Raw genomic sequence first — 27,477 nt, forward strand, 5'->3', positions numbered from 1 at the left:
CCGTTGGCAGGTCAGGATAATCCTGACCAATCCAATTGCACTTGATTTTGTGTGTGGCGCGTCATTCAAATTATGTACAGGTTTGAATGTAACAGTTCTCATTTCTCATATCACGAAATGTTCTCAGATTGTTCACACAAACAAGGAGTTATGTTTAATTGTGTTTTGAATACACAGTTTTATTATTTTACATATTATAAATATTATCTTATTGTGAGTTGGCAACAAGTGACAAGATAGCGATCCTAACCAATTACAAATAAATCTACTGCGCAGTCGTATTGATCAATTTGTGTTATTTAGCTGAATTTGAATTTGAATTTCAATTTTGTATTTCGTTGCGAGACCCCGTGAAAGAAAAAAGAAAATGGATTGCGAGTGCAAAAACTGTAAAAAAGTATTCTTAAATACCTCAAATTTACGCAAACATATTAAGAAGTTTCACCCAGAATTAGTGCAGGTGGAAGTAGTAAATTACAATTTTAAATGTAGAATATGTGGTAACAATTTCAACCACAAAAAACATTTACGTTATCATGAAAAAACTCACAAAAATGTTGTAGACACTTCAACGGAAGATAGCAAAATTAACAAAGATTCTAAGAAGTGTCCTTTGTGTAATTTTCATTCAAGTTATGTTGCAGAATTGCACACTCACTTTCAAGAAGAACACAACCTAATCCTAGAAAGTGAAACACTTCAATTTTCCAATTTAGCCTCTTTTCAGGAGTGGAAATATTCTATTGAAAGTAGTACAAAAACCAAATACGTTAAAGTAGAGAACTTTTCCGCAAAGACTCACAAGACAATGAAGTTTCTGTGTCATCGGTCAGGCTGCTTTAATTCTGAAAGCAAAGGAAAGAGGCACTTAAAAATGAAAGGCAGTATAAAAATTGGTGGATTTTGCCCAGCAGGTTTCACGGTTGTGGTTGATTTGGCAGAAAAAGTTGAAGTCAATTTTATAAAAACACACATTGGACATCAAACTGATATTGGACAGTTATTTCTAAGTGTATCTGAACGTCAGTCTATTGCTGAAAAAATTGCCTTGAGAATTCCATTTTCAACTATTTTAGATGAAGTGCGTGACTCTGTTCGAAATTCTGAGTTAGAATGATTGCATCTTCTTACAAAAAAAGATTTGTACAACATCGAATGTGCATATAATTTAAATACATCTTCAGGGCACCACAAAGTTGATGGAATTAGTGTGGATGCATGGGTAAAAGACATGGAGGTGACTGGAAATGTTTTATTTTACAAAGCACAAGAAACCACTAATGAAAAATATCCATTCTTGAAGTCTAACGACTTTGTTTTAATTATTATGACTGACGCACAAGCTGAGATAATGTGTAAATATGGTTCGGACTGTGTATGTGTAGATGGTACACATGGAACAAATGGATATGGGTTTGAGCTGAATACTGTTTTAGTGTTGGATAATTTAAGACAAGGATTTCCATGCGCATTTCTAATATCCAACAGAAGCGATCAAGAGGTCCTTACTATATTTTTCTCCGCCATAAAAGAAAAAGTAGGACTAATATCCTGTAAAAATTTCATGTCTGACCTAGCAGATTCATTTTATAATGCATGGATACAAGTGATGACTCTTCCTGAGCATAGGTTAGTTATCAAAGTTATTATTTAAATAATTAAGAGTAATTTCGTTCTTTTTTTAGACTGTATTGTACTTGGCACTTGGATCGAGCATGGCGAAATAATTTGTATAAAATTACCACCAAAGAAAAACAGGTTTGTACACTTTGGTGAATAAATATAATTCAAAATTATAAATGCTAGTACAACCATATAATTTATTAATAACTGTATGTATTGTAGGTGCTGGTATACAAACAACTGCGTATAATTTTACAAGAAACAGATGTACCCACATTTTCGATAATGTTAAAAGAGTTTCAGTGCCAATTGGAAAATGATCCTGATCTTCATCCCTTTTTGCATTATTTTAAAAGTTATTATGCCAATAAATCAGAATTTTGGGCATATTGTTACAGGATGCATACAGGTTTAAATACTAATATGCACATAGAGCGTATGCACAGAACACTGAAGTATTTATATTTAAATGGAAAAACCGTTAAACGTTTGGATAAAGCCATTTTAGCAATAATGAAATTCGTCAGGGACAAACTGTTTGATTCATTAATAGTCTTACATAAAGGTAAAATTTGCAATAAAATCAAAGAATTGCGCATACGTCACAAAATTAGCTTAGATTTGAACATGTCCTTAATAATTCCATCTGAGAATGGTTGGAGCATTGCTTCCTCTAGAAAGTATGAAGTATATACAGTAGAAGAAAATGAAATAAACTGCAAATGTGAGATATTTTGTACTGAATGTGGCTCATGTATCCACCGATACAGGTGTTCCTGCATAGATTCTGCAATCAAATGGAATATGTGTAAACACATTCACCTCTTGTGCAGATACAGAGGTTTACATTCTGAAAACCAAGAAAATTTACAAGGTAAAAACAATAGTAATATAACTAACAAATATTTTTATTTGCTGCAACTCACACATTTAATTTATGGTTCTGGATTGACAATTGATTTTAATGTTATTGAAGGTTAAAGATGTACGGATATTGGTTTTGTTTGTTAATATAGTTCTGTTTGTAGTTTTAGAGTCCAACAGTGGAAATCAACCCCCTACTGATATTTCTAAAAATAAAGTCGAAGAATGTATTCTTACAGAAATAAGTAAAAAAGAAGAAAATTCAACAGCTACATTCAATAATAAAAAAGAGAGTATAAAAGTGAAATTTTTGGAACTGCTGGATTCCGCTACTTCTATCCAACAGCTTGAGGTTTTTGAAAAAGCAATTGCGCCAATTGCACCAACACTATCAGCATTAACTGTATCGAATTTTTCCAGTCCTGCATCTACGAACATCAATGTCCCTCATAATAAAAAGATTCAAATGCAACATAGGCTATTTTCTACAAAAAAGAAAAATACCAGAACCAAAATTCAGAAACCAAGTTCTGAAGAAACTGACTTGCTATCTTTAAGTTTAGTTTCAAAACAGTAGCTATTCTACTTTTTTATTAGACATAAAAACTACTAGTTTGCTATTAATTTCAGGTTATCAGACAATGTGTGCAAATAATAATTTATAAACATGTATTTTTTCTAAGATATTAAAAATTATTATAAATTTGGTTGTTTTATTCATTCACTCGCTATAACTCTCTATAAAGATAAAAAATGCTTAGTCCCTTTAGTTTTGTTATATCTGGCAGATATACAGCCGGAAAAATGAAAGATTACCCATGAAGGATCATATCAATCACTTATTTTGTATTTGCTGTCTTTTTCTATAAATAACAAATGTTTGTTATAGAAAAAGACAGCAAATACAAAATAAGTGATTGATATGATCATTTATGGGTAATCTTTCATTTTTCCGACTGTATTACATATTAGAGGTATACATACAAGGATTTACAATATTAATAAAGTAATTCTTTGTCAACTGTAGTGATTTACTGAATAAAATATATACATAGGTATATTAAATTTAACAATATTTCCACATAAAAAAACTCAGTTAAAAGTTCTTCCTTTTGGGTAAGTCTCTACTTGCGAACTCCTTTTTCTGACTGCATTTACCTCTTTTTCTTGTAAAAGTTTTGCCTGTTTCTGAAAGCCTGCACATTTCTGTTTTTCGTAAATTTAAATCTATTTATCCTAGCAGTATTTCTTGTAAAGCATTATCATCTACTCCTTTAACTATTCTATCCCGAATCAACCTTCTTGTTCTAAAAATTCACCTAATTTGGCTTGGACTCTCAAATCTGTTACAAATTGATCAAAAGTTTATCCAGGTATATGAATTCTACTGAAGAACTTAAAACTTTCCATTATTATATTTGTTCTCACACTACACCTGGACCATGTTATATCTGGGAGATTTATTATCATATTATACATTGGAAGTATACATAAATGATATATCTTGTTTTAAATATTTATTATTATCACTTCCACGTATATACCATCTTATTGTGATTATTATTTTTATTATACAACTATGATCTATAATAAGTGACAAGCAGGTAAGCCCTCACCCTTTGTGTCACAAGATTCAAGAAGTGTCCCTTGTGTAATTTTCATTCAAGTTATGTTGCAGAATTCCACACTCACTTTCAAGAAGAACACAACCTGATCCTAGAAAGTGAAACACTTCAATTTTCCAATTTAGCTTCTTTTCAGGAGTGGAAATGTTCTATTGAAAGTAGTACAAAAACAAAATACTTTAAAGTAGAGAACTTTTCCACAGACTCACAAAACAATGAAGTCTCTGTGTCATAGGTCAGGCTGCTTTAATTCTGAAAGCAAAGGAAAGAGGCACTTAAAAATGAAAAGCAGTATAAAAATTGGTGGATTTTGCCCAGCAGGTCTCAAGGTTGTGGTTGAATTGGCAGAAAAAGTTGAAGTCAATTTTATAAAAACACACATTGGACATCAAACTGATATTGGACAGTTACTTCTAAGTATATCTGAACGTCAGACTATTGCTGATATTTGATTGTGGTTATTATACAACAACATAACAACAACTATGATCTATAATAATAATAAGTGACAAGCTGACAAGCAGACAAGTCCTCCCTCACCCTTTGTGTCACTGTCTCTGTCTTGTCACTTGTTGCCAACTCACAATAAGATAATAATAATTTATAATATGTAAAATAATAAAACTGTGTATTCAAAACACAATTAAACATAACTCCTTGTTTGTGTGAACAATCTGAGAACGTTTCGTGATATGAGAAATGAGAACTGTTACATTCAAACCTGTACATAATTTGAATGACGCGCCACACACAAAATCAAGTGCGATTGGATTGGTCAGGATTATCCTGACCTGCCAACGGCTAGACGCTAGTATAGGAGGGTACCTATTCCGCATGATAAAATCATATGATTTTCTGTAATAATACGGGTAACACCAATATATTTAAATATCGCGCCTTATTCTTATGTCAATTCAGCAACATTCCTTTACCGAGAGATAACATTCTTTATTTATTTATTGTTTGTTACATTGATATTGAACCTATTATCTAATGTGTGCTATTGTGTCGTATTTTTTTTTTTATTTATTTAGCTTATTTTATTCTTAGTTTAGTGTTTTATAGTCTTCTTACTCATAATTTTAGTTTAGTTTCTTTATTAATTATTTTTAATTTGGTATAATATCAACACTAAATTTCTTTTTCTTTTTCTTCTTACTGCTGTACGCTGTACGCAGTTTTTGCCGGCGTATTATTATTAAAAGTCGGGAAGCCAATGCAATCAAAGAGTTATTTTCCATTATAATGGTTTCAAAATCTAATAATTGATACTTACACTGCGTCTAATATCTCTATGACCATAAACAAAAAGAAAAATCAATAAAACCTCACTCATTGTCACTCATATCATAAGTCATAACTTATCATGCAGTGTAAACACGATTTTTTAAAACATCATAGAAACGAGGAATCATAACAAATCTCATATGATATTGTCATATGATAAAATCATGTAGTGTAAAGTCTACTTTAGAAAAGTACATTTTGTTTATATTATGTTATGAATTCTGCAATTTTTGATTTATATAAAACAACAATGAGTAAATATTTGTTTCTTTGTAGATTAATTGCAGTTAATTATTAGAAATTTTTTTAGCAATTACCCTTTGATAGATTAGGGGATAGATTTGGCAATCGACAAATCAGCAGTTGCCAGATTACAACAGATGTTTACAATTAATCTCGAAAGAGACACATATTTACTCGTTATTGCTTCATATAAATTAAAAATTGCAGAATTCATAAAATAGTATAATTAAAACGTACTTTTTAAAAGCTTTATCTCTTTATATTTGAAGCATACAACATATGCATTATAAAAACATGCCAACACTGCCAAACCGAAATATTTTTGACATTTGCGGCTATATTCAGCTTGTACTTTCGGTAAACTCAACCTGCGATATAATATAATGCGATATAATGTTACTAAACATATTAAAATTTTGTTTATACAATACACAAATTCGCACAATTTAAATGTAGTTCAACGAATGTAATGACGATCTAAACAAGTTCCAGTATCTAATACATTAACAAAATGGTATTCAGGTACCATTTCATCCCAAAATTATAAGAAAATTCAATCTGGCAACTAGTGTTTTCAAAGTTTTGACATTATTGCCAAGTTTATTTGCTAATCTACCAAATGCCAATTATAATTTTTTTTTTCTAATAACTAACTGCAACTAAAATATCAAAAGTAGCAAATATTCATTCGTTCGTGTTTCATATAAATTTGAAGAATTTTAAAAAATACCGGCAATACCGCAAACACAAATTTGACGGATCATTTGTAGCTAACTTCATCGGCACTTTCTCTATACTTTTGCCGGTAAATGCATACATCAATTATTTATCTACGTCCATACATGATCATTAAAATGTGTTGTATGGAGAGTTTACTTTTACTACGCGCGAAAAACGATCTTTCGCGTATGGCAGCACATGGCCACAGAATAATAAACAATCAGAATGCCCACTCTGCTTGAAACAATAAGTACACACATCTTGTTCGCGCATACCGAATCTGCCATTTTTTAAACGGAGCCAGTGTTGTTCAGTGACATTTTATCTGGTGTGCATAGAAAAATTATCCCGGTTTAATTTATTTACGGCAACCATAGACATAATATGTACTATTTTATTCGTACTTTTAGTTAAAGAATAGATTAAACTATTTCAAATTTACTAAATTGTTAATCTCTAAAAATTTAAATTACACTTCTGTCTTAGCTTATCACAAATTTCTCAATTCTAGTCTACGGTTCCCTCTAAAATATGGCGATCGCGTGCTGACAAACTTCAAAGGCGGTATCTGAGAGTGGGCATTATGATTGTTATTTATTCTGTGACATGGCATGGCAGTAGTTTCCGAATATTGTTTGCAGTTCCACCAAAGAATATAAAATTGACGCATATATGCGTCTACATTCTTTGGTTTTACGTATGTACGCATAATATATTCTTTTAACTGCGTTTAATTAAAGATTAAAGTATTAGGGCCGATTGTTCAATTGAAGATTATCTTCAGATTAAAAATAATCTTCAGTTAAACATAATATAGCGTTGTTCAATGCAAGTTTAACACTTAACCATCTGTTAACCAGAGATTAACTTAATCGCCCAAAAACGAAGGATTAACGGTGTTAACTAGAGATTTGTAACCTTACTTTCTGGTTTTAAATTAAATATTGTCTAGACAATTCCAGATTAAAACAACCATAGTTATATCACTAGATATTGTGTTTTATTGCTTCAAATTTGCAGTCTTAGATAAGATTTACAGCAATAGTCTATTATAATTTCGTGTCTATAATAATAATTATGGCTATTGCTAATAATGGTGTGTTTGATTTTGATGATGGAGATATTACAGAGGATGAAGATTTCTTAGCTGTTGTTAATATAATTTTTCCTCTGTTAAAAAATCCTGTTTTTCGAGTAAGAGAAAATCATTTTCATAAATGGTCAGATAATGAGTTATTGAATAGATTCCGATTACCAAAGGAAACAGTTTTTATGCTGGTTAAGTGCATAAGAGACAGAATAGCTCATCCCACAAATAGGTAATATGTATATATATATATATATATATATATATATATATATATATATATATATATATATATATATATATATATATATAAACAATTTTTAGAAATCATGCTGTGCTACCAAAGACAATAATCACTAATGCAACATGAACACGAACATGAAAAATGTAAACACTACGCCAAAAGTCATTAACTTTTATATATGAACACCAACGTTTATACCACAGAACAAATTTATTTTTATAACTTTCATGAAAAAATTTGTTTCAAGCCGGTAATTATTAACTGGCAACATTGTCACCGCTTCAGTACTCGGTTTAACAAATCCGAGAGTTAACATGCATTGAACAACTTCTTGAGAAATAATCTTTGAATTAAATTTAATCATTGTTTACTTAATCCATGAGTTAACTATTGATTCAACAACTGGCCCTTAAAGGGTTAACTTTAACGAAAGTACAAGCTGAACATAGCCGAAAATGTCAACAATGTAAAAAATATTTCGGTTTGGCAGTGTTGGCCAGAGCAAAGAATGATGCCCACTCTCAGATGCCGCCTTTGAAGTTTGTCAGCAAGCGATCGCCATATTTTAAACGGAAACATAGACTCGAATTGAGAAATTTGTGACAAGCTACGACCGAACTGTAATTTAAATTTTTAAATAATTTAGTACATTTGAAATAATTTAATCTATTCTTTAACTAAAAGTACGAATAAAATAGTGCATATTGTGTCCATACTTGCCATACATAAATTAAACCGGGTTAATTTTTCTATGCACACCAGATAAAATGTCACTGAACAGCACTGGTTCCGTTTAGAACATGGCTAATTCCGTCTGCGCGAACGAGATGCGCGTACATATTTTTTCAAGCAGTTAGCATTCAGATTGTTTATTATGTTATTGTTCTGTGCCTGTTTCATAGATAAGTCAACCTTAAAATAATGCCAATTTCACAGCATCACAGCAGTATGACAGCAGTTTCATGATAATCAACCTTTCAAGCTGTCAGCCTCAGCCGTTTATCTGTCAATCGTCAACTTTTCAACAAGAACAAACTTAATAATACAGTGTATCTGTTGCTTTTTATTCAGTTTTAGTTTAATTCTTTAAAAATGCTATTATACACCTTAATTATAAAATAGATTGTTCACAGCTTTCATTTCTAATACACAATAATTCAATTAAATATGTACTTTGACGATACCGGGGTAAGTTTTTCCAATATTAGACCAAAGTACTCAGTTTAATAATTCTTTAATTTAAACTTATAGTTAGCTGTGGTGGGCCAACCAGAAAATCCAGGTATAATTAATGTAGATGAAGACTACGTACAAACGCACTGCATATTGGCTGATGGTGGTGATAGATTTGGTGTATCAGCTTTAGCCTTTGATAAACATGAAGAACTGCTCTGGATGGGAAATCAGGGGGTAAGAGCTTTTTCTTATTTAGAATCCCAATTTAAGTTTGTAATTAAGTTGATTAAATACTTAATTCAAATGTAATATAAGCAAGTTTCAATTTGACTAGTAAGCATATGTACAAACAACAGGTAAGATCCAATCTTACCTTAAGTATATACACTACAAGTACAAAGTCATACTCATCAGGTCCTTACACCTCTTACAAGTATCTTGTCTTTTATTTGGGAACAGTGGTCTTTTCAGCATTTGACATAATGCCATTGATCAACCTTCCATTCATTTCTATTCTATGAAAGTTGTGCTTTTTACACAGTTTCCTATCCTATTTGTTTCTTAGACTTGAGATGTCTACATTGCCTACAGTAATTGTCTTAAGGCCTTTTTGCAATGTAACAAAATAAAATGCTGTCTTACTAGTACCTGACTGGTGAAGGTTAAAGTAAGTTTATTGATGTTTCAATTTCCACTTCCGAAATTGTGGCCTAACCTAATGTAACCTAACCTTAAATTGTGGCTTATTCCCAATAAAATAGTAATTAAATTAAAATTCCACAATAAAATAGCTTCAGAAGTTCAGAACAATAGTAACTGGTGTCTAAAAATTCTGTTTCAGAATCAACTTGCTATATACAACAAAAAATCACAAATAGAGTTTATTTTATGATTGAGGTTTATTCCCACTTCCCACAGTAGGTACATAATTAAAACAAGCTAAGATGGTATAAAGAAATACTTTAGGAACAATTTGCCATGTATGATATACATTAACAATATTGTAACAATTTTTCCAGAAACTGCTTCAGGAAATGTGTGATAAATACAAAAATGATCTAGTTGTTGTTAACTTATTATTACTTTACTTTATTGTAACTTAAAAAATATATTAATGACACTACCTATCCTCTTTCAATATACAGCATATACTTCTAGTATACAGTGATATCTTATCTTCTTTTCGTTGCCAGTTTTTGTCCAGTCAAATCAATTGCAATTCTTTTGATTGGAGATCTGGTCATTCTATTGCTTTATGGTATTCGGTTCAAATTCTTATTCTAGAACCCTTGGATAGATGTAGGTAAAGTTAGCATATCCATTTTATATGGCCGAATTCAGACCAAAAATTTAAATTTATTGATAATTTATTATGAATGAAAAAATTTATTGCTGTAGTTGTATCTGAGAAACAATGTTTCTGCTAACTTTATGGTAAAACAATGCAGCTGTATCTTGGTAAAGAAAAGGGCTACTGGGCCAATCTTGGTGGCATATTTTATTCCTAATTGATTGGTGTTGATTGGTACTTTGACCAACCCCAAAAACTAACTCATCATCCTCTAACATAAAAATCACCCAGGGGAAAATCAAGATATCTGCGAAAAACCATGAAACTAGAAAAGTGAATCACAAGGAATTAACTGCTAATGTATTGCTGAAGTTTTATGCCAAGAAACAATTTATTGCTGCAACCATTTCCAAGTAACAATGGTTATGCAAACTTTAAAGTAAAGGTAGCATAGCCATAGCTATATATTGGCAATGACAACTGCTACAGGGACTATCTTGGCAGCATATTTTATTGCTAATTGATTGGTGTTGATTGGTATATTAACCAACTCCCACAAACTACCCTATCATCCTTTAACATAAAAGTCTAAAATTAGAAAAGAAAAGAATTAATTGAATAACAATAAGATAAGACAATTGAATAAGAATAACAATATATAATGTATTGCTGAAGCCGTTTCTGAGAAACAATGTTTGTGCTAACTTTAAATAAAGTAATGATAAAATAGTTATTTAACCAACAAGTGTATTAATAAGGGCGATTAACAATTGAGATATTTTAACGCGTGAGCGCAGCGAGCGCGTTAATGTTCGAGATTGTTAATCGTCATTTTAATTCACAAGTTCGTTACAAAACTTTTCCGTCAACTGTACTTTTCAGAAATAAGATATCTTAATTTAAATTTTTATTTACTTAACGATAAATAATGACATACAATGACAGATAGTACTAAAAGCGGCATTTTAAAGCAATGTATGTTGTGTTGCCTATAATGAAATCGTTCAATAATAGAAAATCATTCATTAATAGTGGTCATTAATCAATAATTGTGAGGGTATTAAAATTGATCATAAATGGACGGTCGACAGAAAATTACCTTTTCCTATTTCCCTTATAAAGGGAAAATCAAGATATCTGCTACAAACCATTGAAACTAGAAAAGTGAACCACAAAGAATTAATTGCTAATGTATTGCTGAAGTTTTATGTCAAGAAACAATTTATTGCTGCAACTGTTTCTGAGAAACAATGTTTGTGCTAACTTTAAAACCACATAGCCATAGCTATAGCTCAGCAATGAAAAGGGTTACATAGCCCATCTTGGCAGCATATTTTATTGCTAATTAATTACTGTTGATTGGTGCATTGACCATTTACAGCTTAGGATTCTATTAAACAGTCCCCTTTATGCAAGTGTCCCTTGACTAGCACAAGTCTGTTGTGATTCTGAGCTGATTCCTGTTTCTTTTCTGCAGTACTTCAGCCATATTAGCGCATGTCTGCTCAATATATATTTTTTCATATGTATACTTGAATGGGTATACTTTCCCAGCAAGAGTTATGTTGTGCTCGGATATAAGCTTTTCGGGTCACAGATGGTGCTTTTTGGCACTCCTTGGTTGGCTCTGTATCAAAGTATTTTGTAGCTCATCCTCTTCTGGCAAGTTCATTACCTGTTTTATTACACAGTTTTTCTAGTCTTCAGTACAAATGATATATGACTTAACAGCCTCAGGGACTTAGTTTTTTCCTGTCCGATAAAATTTCTTGTCATTTCCCTTTTATAGGAGTATTGGATAAACCCCTTTTGTGAGTTATCTGGTATACAGTCTGTTATTATTTTTATAATAACAGACCTGGTGGTGCTAATAAATAATTAGCAAAATATTGAGACATAAAAAAATAGTCTTATTTCAATTTTTATATTGTTGATTTTATAATAAATTCTGATTTTGAACTGATTTGAAAAACTGATATTCCCGGGAAAAATTCTTTAACACAAGAAAAATATACTATGTATATTAATACTAAACTAAAATTTCTAATTTGTAGGCAGTATATTCTTAGAAGTAATAGTGACGGTTCATCGCTATTGTAGGTCTTCCAATGGCGTAAGAAAACTGTCATAAGATGTTATGACAAAGCTACTTGTATTAAATAAATATGTACATATTTATAATTATGTTAATTTTAATATGATTATTATTGACATTTGATTTATTATATATATATATATATATATATATATATATATATATATATATATATATATATATATATATATATATATATATATATATATATATAATATAATATCCATGGTGTTTGATAACGAATGGCCATCTTAGATTCCTGAGATTAAAATAGGCCGATTTAATCTAACTTACTTTAGTACGAAAGTTGATAATAACCAAAATAAAGGGTGTCAAAGTTAAACTTTTATTTTTGAATGTTTCGTGACAGGCATGGGATAACAACACGAAATTTGGTAAGCTGGAGCTTTTTGGGACGAGAAATCTAAATTCGCCGCTAAGAATGATGAAGGTCGCCACATACGTCTTTCAGTGCTCGTTTAATACGTTCAATTTTTTTTTATCTCCCACTCGACAATATTTTAGAATCAAAACTTTTATTCTCTTAATATTTTTACTTAGAAAAGATACACTACATCGCCGTACAACCCAATACTTTCTATTATTGTTTTATAAATTTGAGTTAATTACAATAAATAATAATTTTAGGTTAGAAGGTAATAGTTATACCTCCCTAAAACCGCGACAGTCGGTGAAAGTCGGCTACTCAGGGATTTAGTTGTTTTGCTATCGATTTAAACAGTGGTGGGATGACGATGAGTAGAATACTATTTTGCTGACGTCACGTTGCCTAGCAACCGTCGATACTATTCGTCGTTGCTATGCAACGTGACGTCAGCAAAATAGTATTCTACTTATCGTGGCCCCACCGCAGGACATGACTCACATATCGATTAGATTATCTAAGCAGTGAACACGTATTTTAGTGTTGTGAGTAATATGGAAAGTGAAAGCAGTAAAAGTAAACGACGTCCAAATTTTTCGATGGGAAAAAAAACTATTATACTCAATGTGGATTGTGGACACCGTGAAAGGAATAAAAGTATGTTGGTCAACGATGTAGTTACCCTGTGTAGTGTAGTGATTTGACTAAAGTGTCCACGAGAAGTGTATACAGAATTTTAAACAAAGAGTAGCAATCTGATTCTCGAAGCGTGAACACGTACCGTCATTCAAAGCGCTAGAAAACTTCCTTATCGTAAAACTACCTAATTAACTAGTAATTATCTTATCAGCATCAAAAAATTGTTAAAGTGAAAAGTAACAAAAACTAAGTGATTAGTCAAACAACCAAAAGAAATATGTTCCCTTCGGGGAACTTATTAGTATTTGATAATAATGGCCAACCAATTTATCAACAAATGAATACTATACAGGATGTCCCAACAATAAATAACCAGAGCCAGTCAAACCAAACAGCAGTAAAACCGCAAGTACCATTTTTGTATTTTAATCAATCACCATCTGCTAACCAGACAACAAATCAAATGTCATACCTAAACCAAATATCTATTCCAACCCAAATAGCTATACCAAACCAAGTACAATTTCCTAATCAATCAACTGCACAAAATATTCATAACACTCAAAACCCTATTCAGTCTCAATACACAACAGTATCCACAAACCCTCAATGCTCACTCTCATCATCACAAAACATCAATAACTACACGGATAGCGATAGCGACGTAGAACTTAACGAAACAGAAAACGAAAATAAACATCCTTGGCAAGAAGTTGGCAATAAGAGAAAAAGGGTGAAAAGACAAAAAACTTCAGAAATTCCCAACCAAATCCAAACACAAAACAGATTTGATTCCCTCTCAAAAAAAAATCTAGATGAACAAACAGACAATTTATCAAATACACCAAACACAAATATAACCAAAAAAGATCCCTCACCGCCACCAATCTATATTTATGGAGTTACTGACTATAGTGCTATGATAGCAAACCTTTCAACTGCAACTGCGGCCGAAACCTATTACACCAAAACCATTTCAAATAATACAGTAAAAATTAACCCTACAAACTCAGACACCTACAGGAGACTCATACAGCACCTTAGAAAAGAAAACATTGTACATCACACTTACCAACCGAAACAAGAGAGGGCCTATAGAGTTGTTATAAGAGGATTACATCAGTCAACACCCACAGGAGATATCTCGCATGAATTAAATAATAAGGGTTTTAAAGTTCGCAACATAATTAATGTTAGACATAGAGTTACCAAAGAACCATTGCCCTTATTCTTTGTCGATATAGAGCCAAATGAAAACAACAAAAACATATTTAACCTGCAAGTCCTACGAAACTGCATAATAACAGTAGAACCACCTAGAATAAAAAATACAATAGTACAATGCACAAGGTGTCAAAAATACGGGCACTCAAAAAGTTACTGCCTGAGGCCATTCGCCTGTGTTAAATGCGGTGGATCACATGATACAAAAACCTGCAAAAAAGCACGCGACACACCAGCAACATGTGCCTTATGTAATGGCAATCATCCAGCAAACTATAAAGGATGTGCTATATATAAAGACCTAGTAAATTCGAAAAACAAAAATATAACAAGCAGCATTCCTATACCTAGAGTTGCAAGCCTAAATAATAATAACAATAATGCTCACCACATACGCCAATCACATGTAAAATATGCTCAAGTTGCTGCAACTAATACTTCTTCACAAGACAACAACAATAATTCAGACCTTTCAAATAAACTTACAGAATTCCTCAACGAATTTAAAAATATGTTTGCACAATTGATAAACCAAAACAGCATGATACTAAGCATGCTTACAACAGTGATAAATAGAACGTCGTAATGGCTAACTCACTTAGAATAGCAGAGTGGAACGCAAATGGTCTAACAAACCATGTGCAAGAAATTATACTATTTCTAAAATTAAACAAAATAGACATCCTACTTGTATCTGAGAGTCACACCACTGAGAGGTCTTTTATAAAAATTCCACACTACTCTGTCTATTACGCAAACCATCCAGATGGAACAGCCCACGCTGGTTCAGTTGTAATAATCCGTACAGCTATAAAACACTACGAACTTGCTCCATATATCACCAACAAAATTCAGAGTACTATCATAAAAGTACAAGCGCTCACCTTTCCATTAACAATAGCTTCTATCTACAGCCCACCACGCCATACCATCAACCTGGAGGAATACAGAGAGTTTTTTGAACAACTTGGCTCACATTTCCTAGTGGCAGGGGACTGGAATGCAAAACATACAACCTGGGGAGCAAGACTGATATCTCCAAAAGGCAGAAATCTATTAAAGATGATACAAGATAATAACCTGAAATACCTAACAACTGGTACCCCCACATACTGGCCCACTGATAACAAAATTCCTGATCTGCTAGACTTTGGTATAACTAAGGGAATACCTGAAATACACAGCGACATTACCCCCAGTTTTGATCTACATTCGGACCACAGTCCCATCTTGATTACTTTAAGTACCAATATAATTTGGAAAACTCTTGCACCAAGGCTATGTTCCAGTAACACGAATTGGGTTCAATTCAAAGAAGAAATCAATGAAAAAATATCTCTTGACATTCGACTCAACACAAAAACGATATTGAAGAAGCTGTAAAATATCTAACGGAACAAATACAACAAGCCGCTTGGAAAGCTACTCCTGAAAAGGAAAAAACCATTGATGAAAGGTATAGTATACCCCTCCACACTAGAACACTAGTAGAAGAAAGAAGAAAAGCCCGTCGCAAATGACAAAGAACAAGAAACGCGATAGATAAAACAAATCTAAACAGGCTCACACACAGACTTCATTCCGCTATCCAAACAGCCAAAAACGAATCTTTTGAAAGATATGTCACAAACCTTTCTCTTGACAACAACTCTCTTTGGAAAGCCACAAAGAAATTCAAAAGGCCGGTAGTAATGAAATCACCAATTCGGAAAAATGATGGAACCTGGGCTCGTTCAGATATAGAAAAATCCAACAGATTTGCAGAACATCTATCAACCGTCTTCTTCACCCCACAGGCCAACGATATTAACGACGGGAAAATTAGAGACTTCCTTAATGCACCCTGTCGCTATCATTACCATTAAAATACTTCTCACCAAACGAAGTCCGTAACGAAATCAACCTGCTTAACCCTCATAAAGCTCCAGGATTTGACTTTATAACTGGCGAAATCTTAAAAAAAACTCCCAAGAAAAGGTGTCGTCTTAATAACCATTATTTTTAATAGCCTCCTGAGACTCTGCTATTTTCCAGTACAATGGAAGTATGCACAAATTATAATGATACCTAAACCTGGTAAACCTCTAACTGAAGCCAGTTCGTACAGACCAATAAGTCTCCTTCCGACTTTATCAAAAGTCTTCGAAAGGTTAATCCTTAACAGAATAGAAACAATAATACCTATAGAAAACCTTATCCCAGATCATCAGTTTGGTTTTCGGTCAAATCACTCAACCATACAACAGTGCCATAGATTAGTCAACAAAATAAAAGAGAGCCTAGAGGGGAAACAAATCTGTCTATCAGCATTCCTTGATATACAGCAAGCATTTGATAGAGTGTGGCACGAGGGTCTTCTCTTTAAAATAAAAGCTCAGCTAACTGACCAAATCTACCTCCTCCTTAAATCATACTTGTCCGACAGATACTTCCAAGTTAAATTCGAAGGTGCTCTATCCAACTACCACCAAATAAAATCCGGAGTACCTCAAGGCAGTGTGCTTGGCCCATTCCTTTATCAAATCTTCACTGCTGATATTCCTATTAGCGAAAATACACTAATGGCAACATTTGCGGATGACACTGGTATACTAGCATCAGACATCAACGAAATATTAGCATTTAACAAATTGCAAAATCATCTCAATGAACTAGAAGACTGGCTTAAATGCTGGAAAATAAACGTCAACACAAACAAGTCTTGTCAAGTAAATTTCACAAATCGAAGAATTAGATGTCCACAACTACACCTAAATAATTCACCTATACCTATAAAAACAGAAGTAAAGTACCTGGGCCTTCATCTAGACGAAAAACTTACTTGGAAATTACATATTGCAGCCAAACGACGACACCTCGACCTAAAAGTTAAAAATATGAGCTGGCTAATCAACAGAAGATCGCAACTTTCATTAGAAAACAAACTGACCATCTATAAAACAATACTCAAACCAGTGTGGACATACGGAATTGAGCTGTGGGGCTGTAGCAAACCATCCAACACCAAAATACTGCAGACATTCCAGTCAAAAACTATTCGTATGTTAGCTAAAGCCCCATGGTATGTGTCAAACCAAACCCTTAATGCAGACCTCAACATCCCTTCATCAATGATGTGATTGCCGACCACTCCAGAAGATACATGAATCGCAGCGCAGACCATCCAAACCATCTCATAGACGAATTATTCAACCCCCCACTGGTTGACAGACGTCTAAAAAGACTTTGGCCAGAAGATCTAGCTGCTAGGTAAATTCCAGAGAGTCGTCAATGGACGACACCTGCTACAAGCCAAGAACATACATCATATTTACTTATTACTGTATTGAAGTAGATTGTAAATTAGCAATAAATAAATAAATAAAAAAAAAAAAATTTAAACAAAGTGAAGGCAAATTTAATGATGGACCTGTTGAAACCATTGAAGCCAGAGGTAGAAAACGCATCCAGCTTGAAGATCATACCAAATATGCTATTCGGAGGAAATTCCGTAATTAACACCTTAAGGAAAGTTGAAGTTGAAATAAATTCCGATAATTCAATACCCAAAATATCACGACGTGTTTTATTGCTAACATTAGAACAAATGAACATTAAATATATGAAAAGAAGCAGCAATAGTATTCATTTAGAAAAAGATGAAATTGTTTTGTGACGAAGAAATTACTTACAAAAAATCCGAGAGTATCGTCGTGAAGGATGAAAAGTATACTATTTAGATGAAACTTGTCTAAATCAAGGTCATACTGTCTCAAAGGTGTGGTAAGATTTGGAAATTAAAAGTCATCGACAAGCCTTCATTGAAGAGCTTTCATTAGGTTTAAAAACACCAGTGGGTAAAGGACGGAGGCTCATAATAACACATACAGGCAGCGATTCGGGTTTTTTGGATAACGGCTTGTTACTATTCGAATGCAAGAAAACCAACGATTACCATGAGGAAATGGACGCTTAAAGATTCGAAGGTTGGTTTTCAAATATTCTATCAAACCTTGAAGCAAATTCTGTCGTTGTTGGAGCCATCACCAACTACTGCCTGGCGAAAAGGTGAAATAATCAACTGCCTTTCTCAAAAAAATATAAAATTCGATGACAACATGTTGAAAGTACAATTATTAAACCTCGCGAGGATACATATACCCGTTTTCAAGAAATATGCAGTCGATGAAATGGCTCGTGCAAACAACATAATTGTACATCGCCTCCCTCCTTATCATTGTGAGCTGAACCCTATCGAGCTTATATGGGCTCAAATAAAAAACCAAGTGGCAAGAGAAAACTTGAGTTTTAAAATGGAGGAGGTGAAGTGCTTGTTAGCTACTGCCATACAAAATGTCACACCTGAGTCTTGTAAAAATTGTATAAGACACCCTATAAAAGAAGAAGATAGAATGTGGGACTTAGACACAAGAGTGGAAATTTCGGTAATATTTTGACTTCCTGTTGAGGTCGAACCATTTTATCAAGATTACTTTCGTATGTAAGTTTATTTTGTTAACCTAGTTCTCAAACTAAAATACGTTTTGTACCAATATACTTTGCTCTTAAAAAAATGATTACTTACCTATTGTATATATTAGGTATATTCGATTCGATTTATTTAATTTAATTATAATATATATGTGTGTGTGTGTGTGTGTTTATATGTTTACTAAAAGTAAAAGTTCACTTCATGTAATTTGCAAGTTCAGAATTGGATTTTCATAATTATGTAAATTAGTATATTTAAAATATAAGTAATTCCAATGAAAAGAAACCTTTCATTGAAATAACAGCAGGGTAAATCTCTCTACCTGCCTTTTCGATAATTAATTTTTGTAACAAACAAAAAATGTCATTAAAAAAAAATATAGTTTGTCATTAAATGTCATAGAAAGTTTCTTTGTCTCGTATATTTTGTACAAAATTATGGAATTTGAAAGTAGTTTTTTGGGAAGCGTTTTTTTGTGATAAGAAGTATTCACTTCAAAAGTTAAATATAAATCTCATATTATATTAAGATTAATTTTTAAAATTCAATAGAACAGTGTGAATGCTACTCTACTGAATGCTAAGCTAGGAAATCAATGAGCAATTTATCTCTCTCTATATTATGACAACGTTGGTCTACTATTTCTTTCTACCAGTCCTAGATACGATGTTGTCATGTATGACTTTTACAAAGAATATTATCGTACTTTAGATGTTTTCTATATATATATATATATATATATATATATATATATATATATATATATATATATATGAGTATTGTATATAAATATAATATTATACATAAATATTGATGTTATTAAATACATTTTATTAGATACCAAATACAAAACGATCATTAATATGATAATTTTGCTGCATGTCAATGTTTAAATTATAAATTGCTAGAATATCTATCACAAACTGGCAGCGATGTTGTCGCTTTATCGCATTCACAGTTCTGAGAATTTACTGCCTATATTTTTGAAACTTTAGTATAACTAATGATAAACCATGAAGACAGTGCATGCAATGCCTATTTTGTTAAATAATTTAATATTTTTTACTAGGGTCACGTAACTTCCTATCTTGCACCAGGACAATCAAAATACACTTCATTTCAAATACATGCGACTGAAGAAGTTAGACAGATACTCCCTGTTGATGATGGAATTCTGTGTTTAACAGCGAGCACATTAAGATATCAAATACGAAGGGGAATACCTGTATATACCCATAGGTGAGTGCTTATCTGCATAATTGAATGTAGAGTTTACTTTAGAAAAAGATATTAGTTAACAGTTTCCAATTTTAAATACACGAGGAAAATCTCTTTACTTATAACTAACTCTCTCAGGGCAAAATATTTGGCCACAGTTTTCTTTGTTGTCTTGTGTATTCATGAACAACATTTATTTAATTTGCTTTTACCTCGTTTTTGACGTAATTTAAAAAAATGTGTGGTGCTACAAATTTCGGCTTCTATCAAGCGTATAATTGAATTTTCATTTAGAGTTTATTGCTAACGAGGGAATATTGAATATATTCTATCTATTTAACCCATCTTAGGACATAGGCCTCCCCCGCATTTTTCTTCTATCTTGCAGTATTTGCATCCATCTGGATTCGACATGTTGTTTTATGTCATCTGACCACCTAAGTTGTGGTCTTCCTTTTTGGCGTTTGTGAATCAAAGTTCTCCTATGTATAATTTTTTTGTTCCATAGGTCATCCTTTTGTCTTAGGGTCATCATCATCATCATTCTCTTTGCCTTTATCCCTATACGGGGTCGACTTTCCTAATTACATTTCTGCATCCTTCTATCTTTGAGTAAGCTCAGAAAATTTCCATTGAAGTTTTGTTCTTGAGTCGAGACATCTTTTACTTTGGTTCCACTACGAATCCAGTTATTGTTACCACTACGAATTAGTATTTCTCATGGCACTCTTTTGTTGTAGATGATTTACAGTTATATTAAACAATTTTAAGAAATGAATTCTTATTAAAAGTTAAGTTTTAACGTTCTGGATTTTCATTACCTACTTGTATATAGGATATATGTTAGTCTTTTGACGAGGTTATTCTACCTGGATTTATTTGGTTTTTGTTGGAGTTCATAAGGGAATATAGACTTTCTGTCTTACATACAAATATCATTCTTTTTGAGTTATCATTTTTTTTAACTATCAACATATTGGCAAAAGATATAATACATAAATATCCATACAAAACAAATCTAATGCATTTTTTATAACTAAGAATGTAACTATACAGTTATTTGAGTATTCAATGATTTTCAAATCGTGGACCTTAAAAAGGCATTTGAAAGGGTCAAATTTAAGGACGTTATCCACTTATTGTACACGACAGAGATACCTCTAGGAATAACCAAACGATCGAAAATATCTACCAGAACAACACAATAAAAGTAAAAGTAGAAGAACTAACTGACCGTATTGAAGCTGGCAATGGGATAAGACAGGGGGATTCCCTGAGCCGTCTATTGTTCAACCTGATCATAGATGAAATAATAAAAAAATATAAACGAAAAATGATATCATATGAAAGAAAAACAACTTACAATAATCTGCTATGCAGTCGACGCAATGCTAATTTTTCAAAGTGAAGATGATTTACAACGTATGCTGCGCCAATTTAATATAATCGCCAGAAAATTTAACATGTTAATTTCCCCAAAAAAACCAAATGCATGATTATAACAGCAAATCTAGTAAGATATAAATTGGGGCTTGAGGGTCAGATAATAGAACAAGCGATGGAGTTCAAATATCTAGGTATCACACTATCTAGCTACGGAAAGTTCGAAACAGAAGTTGAAGATCAAGTGAATAGAGCAAGCACACCCGTAAGCTGCCTGAATGAAACAATATGGAGAAATAAAAATATAGGAAAATAAATTAAAGGCAGAATTTAGAAAACAGTAATCAGACCAATGACATACGCGTCAGAAACATGACCTGATACAGATTGAACAAAAAGAATGCTAGAAACAGCAGAGATTAAAACCCTCAGAAAAATCAATGGTAAGACACTATGGGGCAGAGCTAGAAGTACAGATATAAGAAGCAGATGAAAGGCGGAGAACATCAAGAACTAGGTAATAAATATAAGCGTAGAATGGAATATGCAATTAAAATTAAAATTATGGAAGGTTGTCATTCCATCTTTTGTTCGGTCGTCCAATACTTCTGCCAATTGGTGACTTATCTCTTGCTATTTTGACGACATGGGTCTGCTCCATTCTGCTTCTGTGGTTATTTCATTCTTTTTTTTTTCTATTTTGTATCCATTCATTTATACACTGTATGTTACATTTTCTTCTAATGTCTTTACTTGTCTTTCGATCTCTCAGCGTATTTCCTCTAATTCTCAGTACTCTCATATCTGCAGTTTCCAGTAGCCTTTGCGTTGTGGCTGTGTTGGGTCTTGTTTCTGAGGCATATTTCATTATTAGTCTTACACTGGCTTTATAAATTATTGACTTCATCTCAATGTTAATGTGTCTGTTTCGCCATATAGTGTTATTAAGGCATCCTGCCAGTTTATTTGCTTTTTGTACTTGATCCACTTCTTTGTCCAGGTATCCATAGCTAGACAGTGTAATTCCCAGGTATTTTATTTCCACTACTTGTGTACTATAGTGTTTCAACTGAGTATATTGGACAGTTGATCAAAATTTGCTTCACTGTCACTTTACATTAACAAACAAAACACACTGGTTTCTCGGTCTCTTTTCAGCAAGTGTTCATGTGTTGCAGCCGTGTGTCCTAATCTGAGACCTAATATTGGTACTTGATGTTGTCGCTTTGAAGACCAGAAGTTCCAGAGAAGGACAGACGATTTCTATCAATTCAGTATTGCTTCTATTCCATTGGTTTTGCCAAACATCGTGCAATTTTCCTTTTAAGTAAGGTTTAAAATCTAAATACACCGTTAGATTTTCGACTGATGCGGCTGTACCGGTTACTGCGGATCTAGCTAGACTATCTGCCTTTTCTTTACCATCTATTACACCTTATGATAAACTACGTCGCAAGGTTGGTTTACAAATTGACAAGTCAATTGCTGAAATCTCTCCTGCTGCTTCATTATACCGGGTATTCCTGCCGTCATTAAGTAGATTTAAATTGAGATTATTTAGGATAGTTTCTATTTTTCTTCCCATGTGTGATTTTTTTTGAGCCCTTTAATGAATTGTGTGCATTAAACTCTCCCAGTATAATTCGAGGTGTAGGAATCTGACCTAGAAGATTAGAAATGTCTGCTATACTTGGATCATAATTAGGAGCGATGTAAAGATTGCAGATGTCAACTTAGTGAACATACTAAAGACACCGCTACAGCTTCTAGATTTGTTATCAGAGCAATACTGCAATATTTATAGGAATTCTCGATAAAAATTGAAACTCCACCACTTACATGTTCTTGATTTTGCCATTTTGCCTAATGTTGGATACGTTTGTAAAATTTCCTAAATTATGAACATTGTTGTTTTTAAAATGAGTTTATTGTAGACAAATTATTCGACAAATTCGAACTCCACCATTGTTCTACACGTGTTTCGAGTTATTAATCAAAATAATATCCTTATTATAGGGTATATAGAAATTACAAAGCATTGTGAGTTGAAAATAATACTTTAATAACATTGTTACTCGCTATTTTAAGATACTAAGTACTAATAGTATATTATTTAATAATAATTAATGATTGTTATAGTTTGTTTATTAGTCCTAAGATAACATTTTTATTTCTGGTTCCAGTTCTGGTAATATGAATGAAATGCAATGTATGTTACAAATGTCACCTAACCGCTTCTTGTTGGGAAGTCACCAAGATAAACTAATAGACTTCAATTTAAATGTTGGAAAAGAAACATTAGTAGTAAGTACTTAATTTTTAAATACAGTCTAGACGTTAGTGAGATTACATCATAATTTTTATCCTTTACTTTTTGAAATCATGACAAAACACATAGGTGGTTCTAAATATTTATACAGACTGTTTGTTATACATGCTGATTTGATCAATTTTAAAATTTTTCTTATTTTACTTTTCGGACCTTAAAAAATACTTTCTTTTAATCATTTCGCATACTATTTTACCAAACGACAGCGTCTGCCAGATTAGTACTGATTGATAGTCAATATGTATTTTTAATTCAATATGCTCTCCTTGCTTTGATATAAAACAAGTTTTATCATCATTGGCTTATTGGCAATCTAACACTCACATTTGAAGAATTCTCAACTGTATTAGCCCAGATAGAGGCTCTTCTCAATTCTCGTCCCCTCTGTGCCATGTCCAATCAGCCTGGAGATCTCTCTGTACTACCCCTGGTCACTTTTTAATAGGCAAACCACTCACCTTTTCCCCGGAGTCCGATGTAAGTGAAATTTCCTCCTCTAGACTAAATCTCTGGGAAAATTGCAAAAAATCCAACTTTTCTGGAAAAGATGGAGCACAGATTACTTGAATAGGTTGCAAAACCGTCCCAAATGGCTCACCTCAAATAAGGATATTAAAGTAAATGATCTTGTCTTGTTGAAGGAAGATAATACACCTCCCTTATATTGGCCACTTGCCAGAGTGATTGAGGTCTTTTATGGCAGTAATGGCAAGGTTCGTGTTGTTAATATCAAAATGAAGGATGGAACTCACACGTCCTATCACAAAATTGTGTCCATTGCCAGAATTAGGTAAATGTTACATTGTATTGTAAAATGTGTTGATTAGCTACTAAGTATAATATCTTTTAGGAAATCTGTGAAATTACCCATGTATTCTATGTTTAGTTGATAGTTTATTGTTAAGTGCTTAATTTTGCTCTTGTTGTCTTTTGTTGTTTTCTCTTGTTATGTTGTTAACTATCTTATTATTTGAAGCAATGCTTCAAGGCCCGGGAGTGTGTTGGAAAACAAACTAATTTTTTACTACTCCAATTTAATTTAACGCCGCCTCTGTAGTTTAAATATCAAATATTATCTATTAGTAAAAAAGACCAGACGATCGTCAGCGTATTTGACACCTCTTCGGCCCGCACACCTCTCGTCCCTTTGCCCCCTCTAGTCTCATAGTCCCCAGTCGCATTAAGTATTTCAAGTTGTTAAGTCGATCAAGACGTTGCTCTTTCCCTCTCTCTCCCACCTGTGCCACACAATTATTCTTACAAGAGTATAGTCAAATTTAGTTTAGTGTTATAAAGTGTACACAAAAACGATATCGTGGAAGTTAATAAACCGCTCATAAAAAGGTTTAAGTGTATAATTTTTCACCCCCACAAGAGGAAATAAACGAATCAGCAAACAAATCCTGTAACAAAACTAGACAGGTCACCACGAGGGTTTGGTGCGCTGCGGGAAATGGGAGGAAATAACCCATCATTTCCCTACAATCATCATCACGGAGCTACAGCCCTTAAAGGGACTCGACCTTCTCAAACTTTCTGCTCCATTTTGCTCTGTCCCTTGCTTGGATTTTCTAGTTAGTAACACCGATCTTTGCAGCGTCCTGTGTTACCCTGTCTATCCACCTTAGCTTTGGTATGCTCCGTCTTCTTATTTCCACCGGCTGCGCTGTTAAAATATTTTTTTATCATGTTCGATTCCGAAGCCCGGGCTACATATCCTGCTCTCCGTAGATGGTTTCGACTGGTTATAGTGGTAATATCTTTTCCATCAAACTTATTCTTGTAGATATTCTGCAGTTTAAAGTTATATCTACTCCATATTCCGTTTTCAAATCGCTCCGAATATTTTGCCTACTACCTTTCTTTCAAAAATAGATAGAGAGGATTCGTCTGTTTTCGTTAGGGTCCATGCCTCTGATCCATATATGAAAACGAAGACTATCATTCGTATATACTACAGTAAATACGAGTTATTTGAGGCAGACATTTGTTAGCTAAGTACTTTGATAGACCATAACAAAACCTATGTGCAATTTTGATCCGCCTTTTTATTTTGCCTGATGTGTTATTATTGGTTTTAACCGATGTTCCTAGATATACAGTAGACTCCCTCTATAACGAGAACTGAAATGGCAGACTAATTACCTCGTTATAAGCGGATCTCGTTATATCCAACAACAATAATACTGTGCATACATATGAATATGTAGTTTTCTAAAACATTAACTTTCTATAGTGAAGCCATTCGGAGCAATATAAGATGCTAATAAATATTGTTTGAATGGCGTTTTTGAAAAAAAGTTGTTTACTTTTATTGTCAATGAAATACATTAAAACAAAAAAGAGTTGTTTACTTTTATTGTCAATGATATACGTTAAAACAAAAAATCTGTATTCTGTAAGTCTGTATAAAGCGTATTTTCAAGAATAACATAAAATATTGCGTCTGCAATTGGAAGAAGTTTGTCATTTTTGACTGATTTAAATTGTTCAGTATTATATCTATCATATTTTCTAAAGATGTGAAACAGTTTTATGCCTCCTCATTTGCGTTTTTTCTTTGGATAAAGTTTCTGACAACCTTTAAAACACTTTCCACATCTTGTCTATTAGGACCTTATTAGGTGTGAATGGTCAACCTCCTACAATGACACTTGTGAATCATAAATTGTAAATTTCCAACTAAGAATCATAAATTGTAAGAATTTTATTGCGGGCGGCGCAGTTAAGGGTATTTATTTATAGCTACGGCCGGGCCAAAACGTAAAAAACACGTTTTTCAATCTTATTTTATCTCGTTATAACCAAATTTACCTCGCTATAGAGGGTAATAGTTCAATAGAAAATTCACGGGACATCTAATGTACCTCGTTATAAGCGAAACCTCGTAATAACCGTGTTCGTTATAGAGGGAGTATACTGTATGAACTTTTGACTGTTTCGAAGTTTTCGTCATTGAAAACTAGATCTGAGTCAACACTTTCAGATCTTGTGCTTGTGTTAGTCGGCATGAATATGTAAGGATTTCCGTGGTTTCCGCACTGGTTCTTGGTATAATGTCTACGTCGTCAGCATATGCTAGAATTTGGACTGATATATGCAAAATAGTTCCCCTACTATCTAAATTAGCCTCCCATACGACTTTTTCTAAGGCTATGTTAAAAAGCTGACACGCTAATGTGTCTCCCTGCCTTAACCCCCTATGTATTTCAAATTTTTTTGGAATTCTTAACTCATTCATAGCGTTGTAAAGACTTGGTCTTGTCACTGTTATATGCCGCTTTAAAATGAACAAACAGATGGTACAGTTCTCTATTAAACTCTTGCTCTTTTTCGAGAATTTGTTTCAGTAGGAAGATCTGTCTAATAGTTGAACGTCCACAACTAAAACCTGCCTGATATTCTTCTAGGAATGCTTCAATCTCTCATGCAAGATGTTTGACAATATCTTGTATGCTGTATTTAGGAGAATTATTCGGCGGTAATTATTGTATTCTAATTGGTTCCTATTTTTGTGTAACACATTGGCGATCTGCTCTCCGCTGTGTTTAAATAACTGCTGGGATACCATCG

The 27,477-nt window shown here is 32.9% G+C and overlaps 3 protein-coding genes across 3 annotated transcripts in view; all 3 read left to right on the forward strand.

Moving 5' to 3' along the window:
• The first annotated feature begins 367 nt into the window (after window positions 1-367).
• Window positions 368-1,117, forward strand: LOC140438709 (uncharacterized). Its single transcript, XM_072528354.1, has one exon. It carries the CDS (start codon window positions 368-370, stop codon window positions 1,115-1,117), a length of 750 nt encoding a protein of 249 aa, XP_072384455.1.
• Window positions 1,118-1,275: 158 nt separating this feature from the next.
• Window positions 1,276-3,064, forward strand: LOC140438711 (uncharacterized). Its single transcript, XM_072528355.1, has 5 exons — window positions 1,276-1,629; window positions 1,686-1,758; window positions 1,846-2,188; window positions 2,312-2,599; window positions 2,652-3,064. Exons 1-5 carry the CDS (start codon window positions 1,328-1,330, stop codon window positions 3,062-3,064), a joined length of 1,419 nt encoding a protein of 472 aa, XP_072384456.1. The 5' UTR covers window positions 1,276-1,327.
• Window positions 3,065-8,680: 5,616 nt separating this feature from the next.
• Window positions 8,681-27,477, forward strand: part of PAN2 (PAN2-PAN3 deadenylation complex catalytic subunit PAN2) — a 101,519-nt gene continuing 82,722 nt past the window's right edge. Inside the window, exons 1-4 of the mRNA XM_072529703.1 lie at window positions 8,681-8,881; window positions 8,945-9,103; window positions 20,044-20,213; window positions 23,759-23,879. Coding sequence (XP_072385804.1) covers window positions 8,861-8,881; window positions 8,945-9,103; window positions 20,044-20,213; window positions 23,759-23,879 — 471 coding nt within the window. The 5' untranslated portion in view covers window positions 8,681-8,860. The remainder of the gene's footprint in view (window positions 8,882-8,944; window positions 9,104-20,043; window positions 20,214-23,758; window positions 23,880-27,477) is intronic.

Source organism: Diabrotica undecimpunctata, chromosome 4, assembly GCF_040954645.1.
Source record: "Diabrotica undecimpunctata isolate CICGRU chromosome 4, icDiaUnde3, whole genome shotgun sequence".
NCBI classification, from domain to species: domain Eukaryota; kingdom Metazoa; phylum Arthropoda; class Insecta; order Coleoptera; family Chrysomelidae; genus Diabrotica; species Diabrotica undecimpunctata.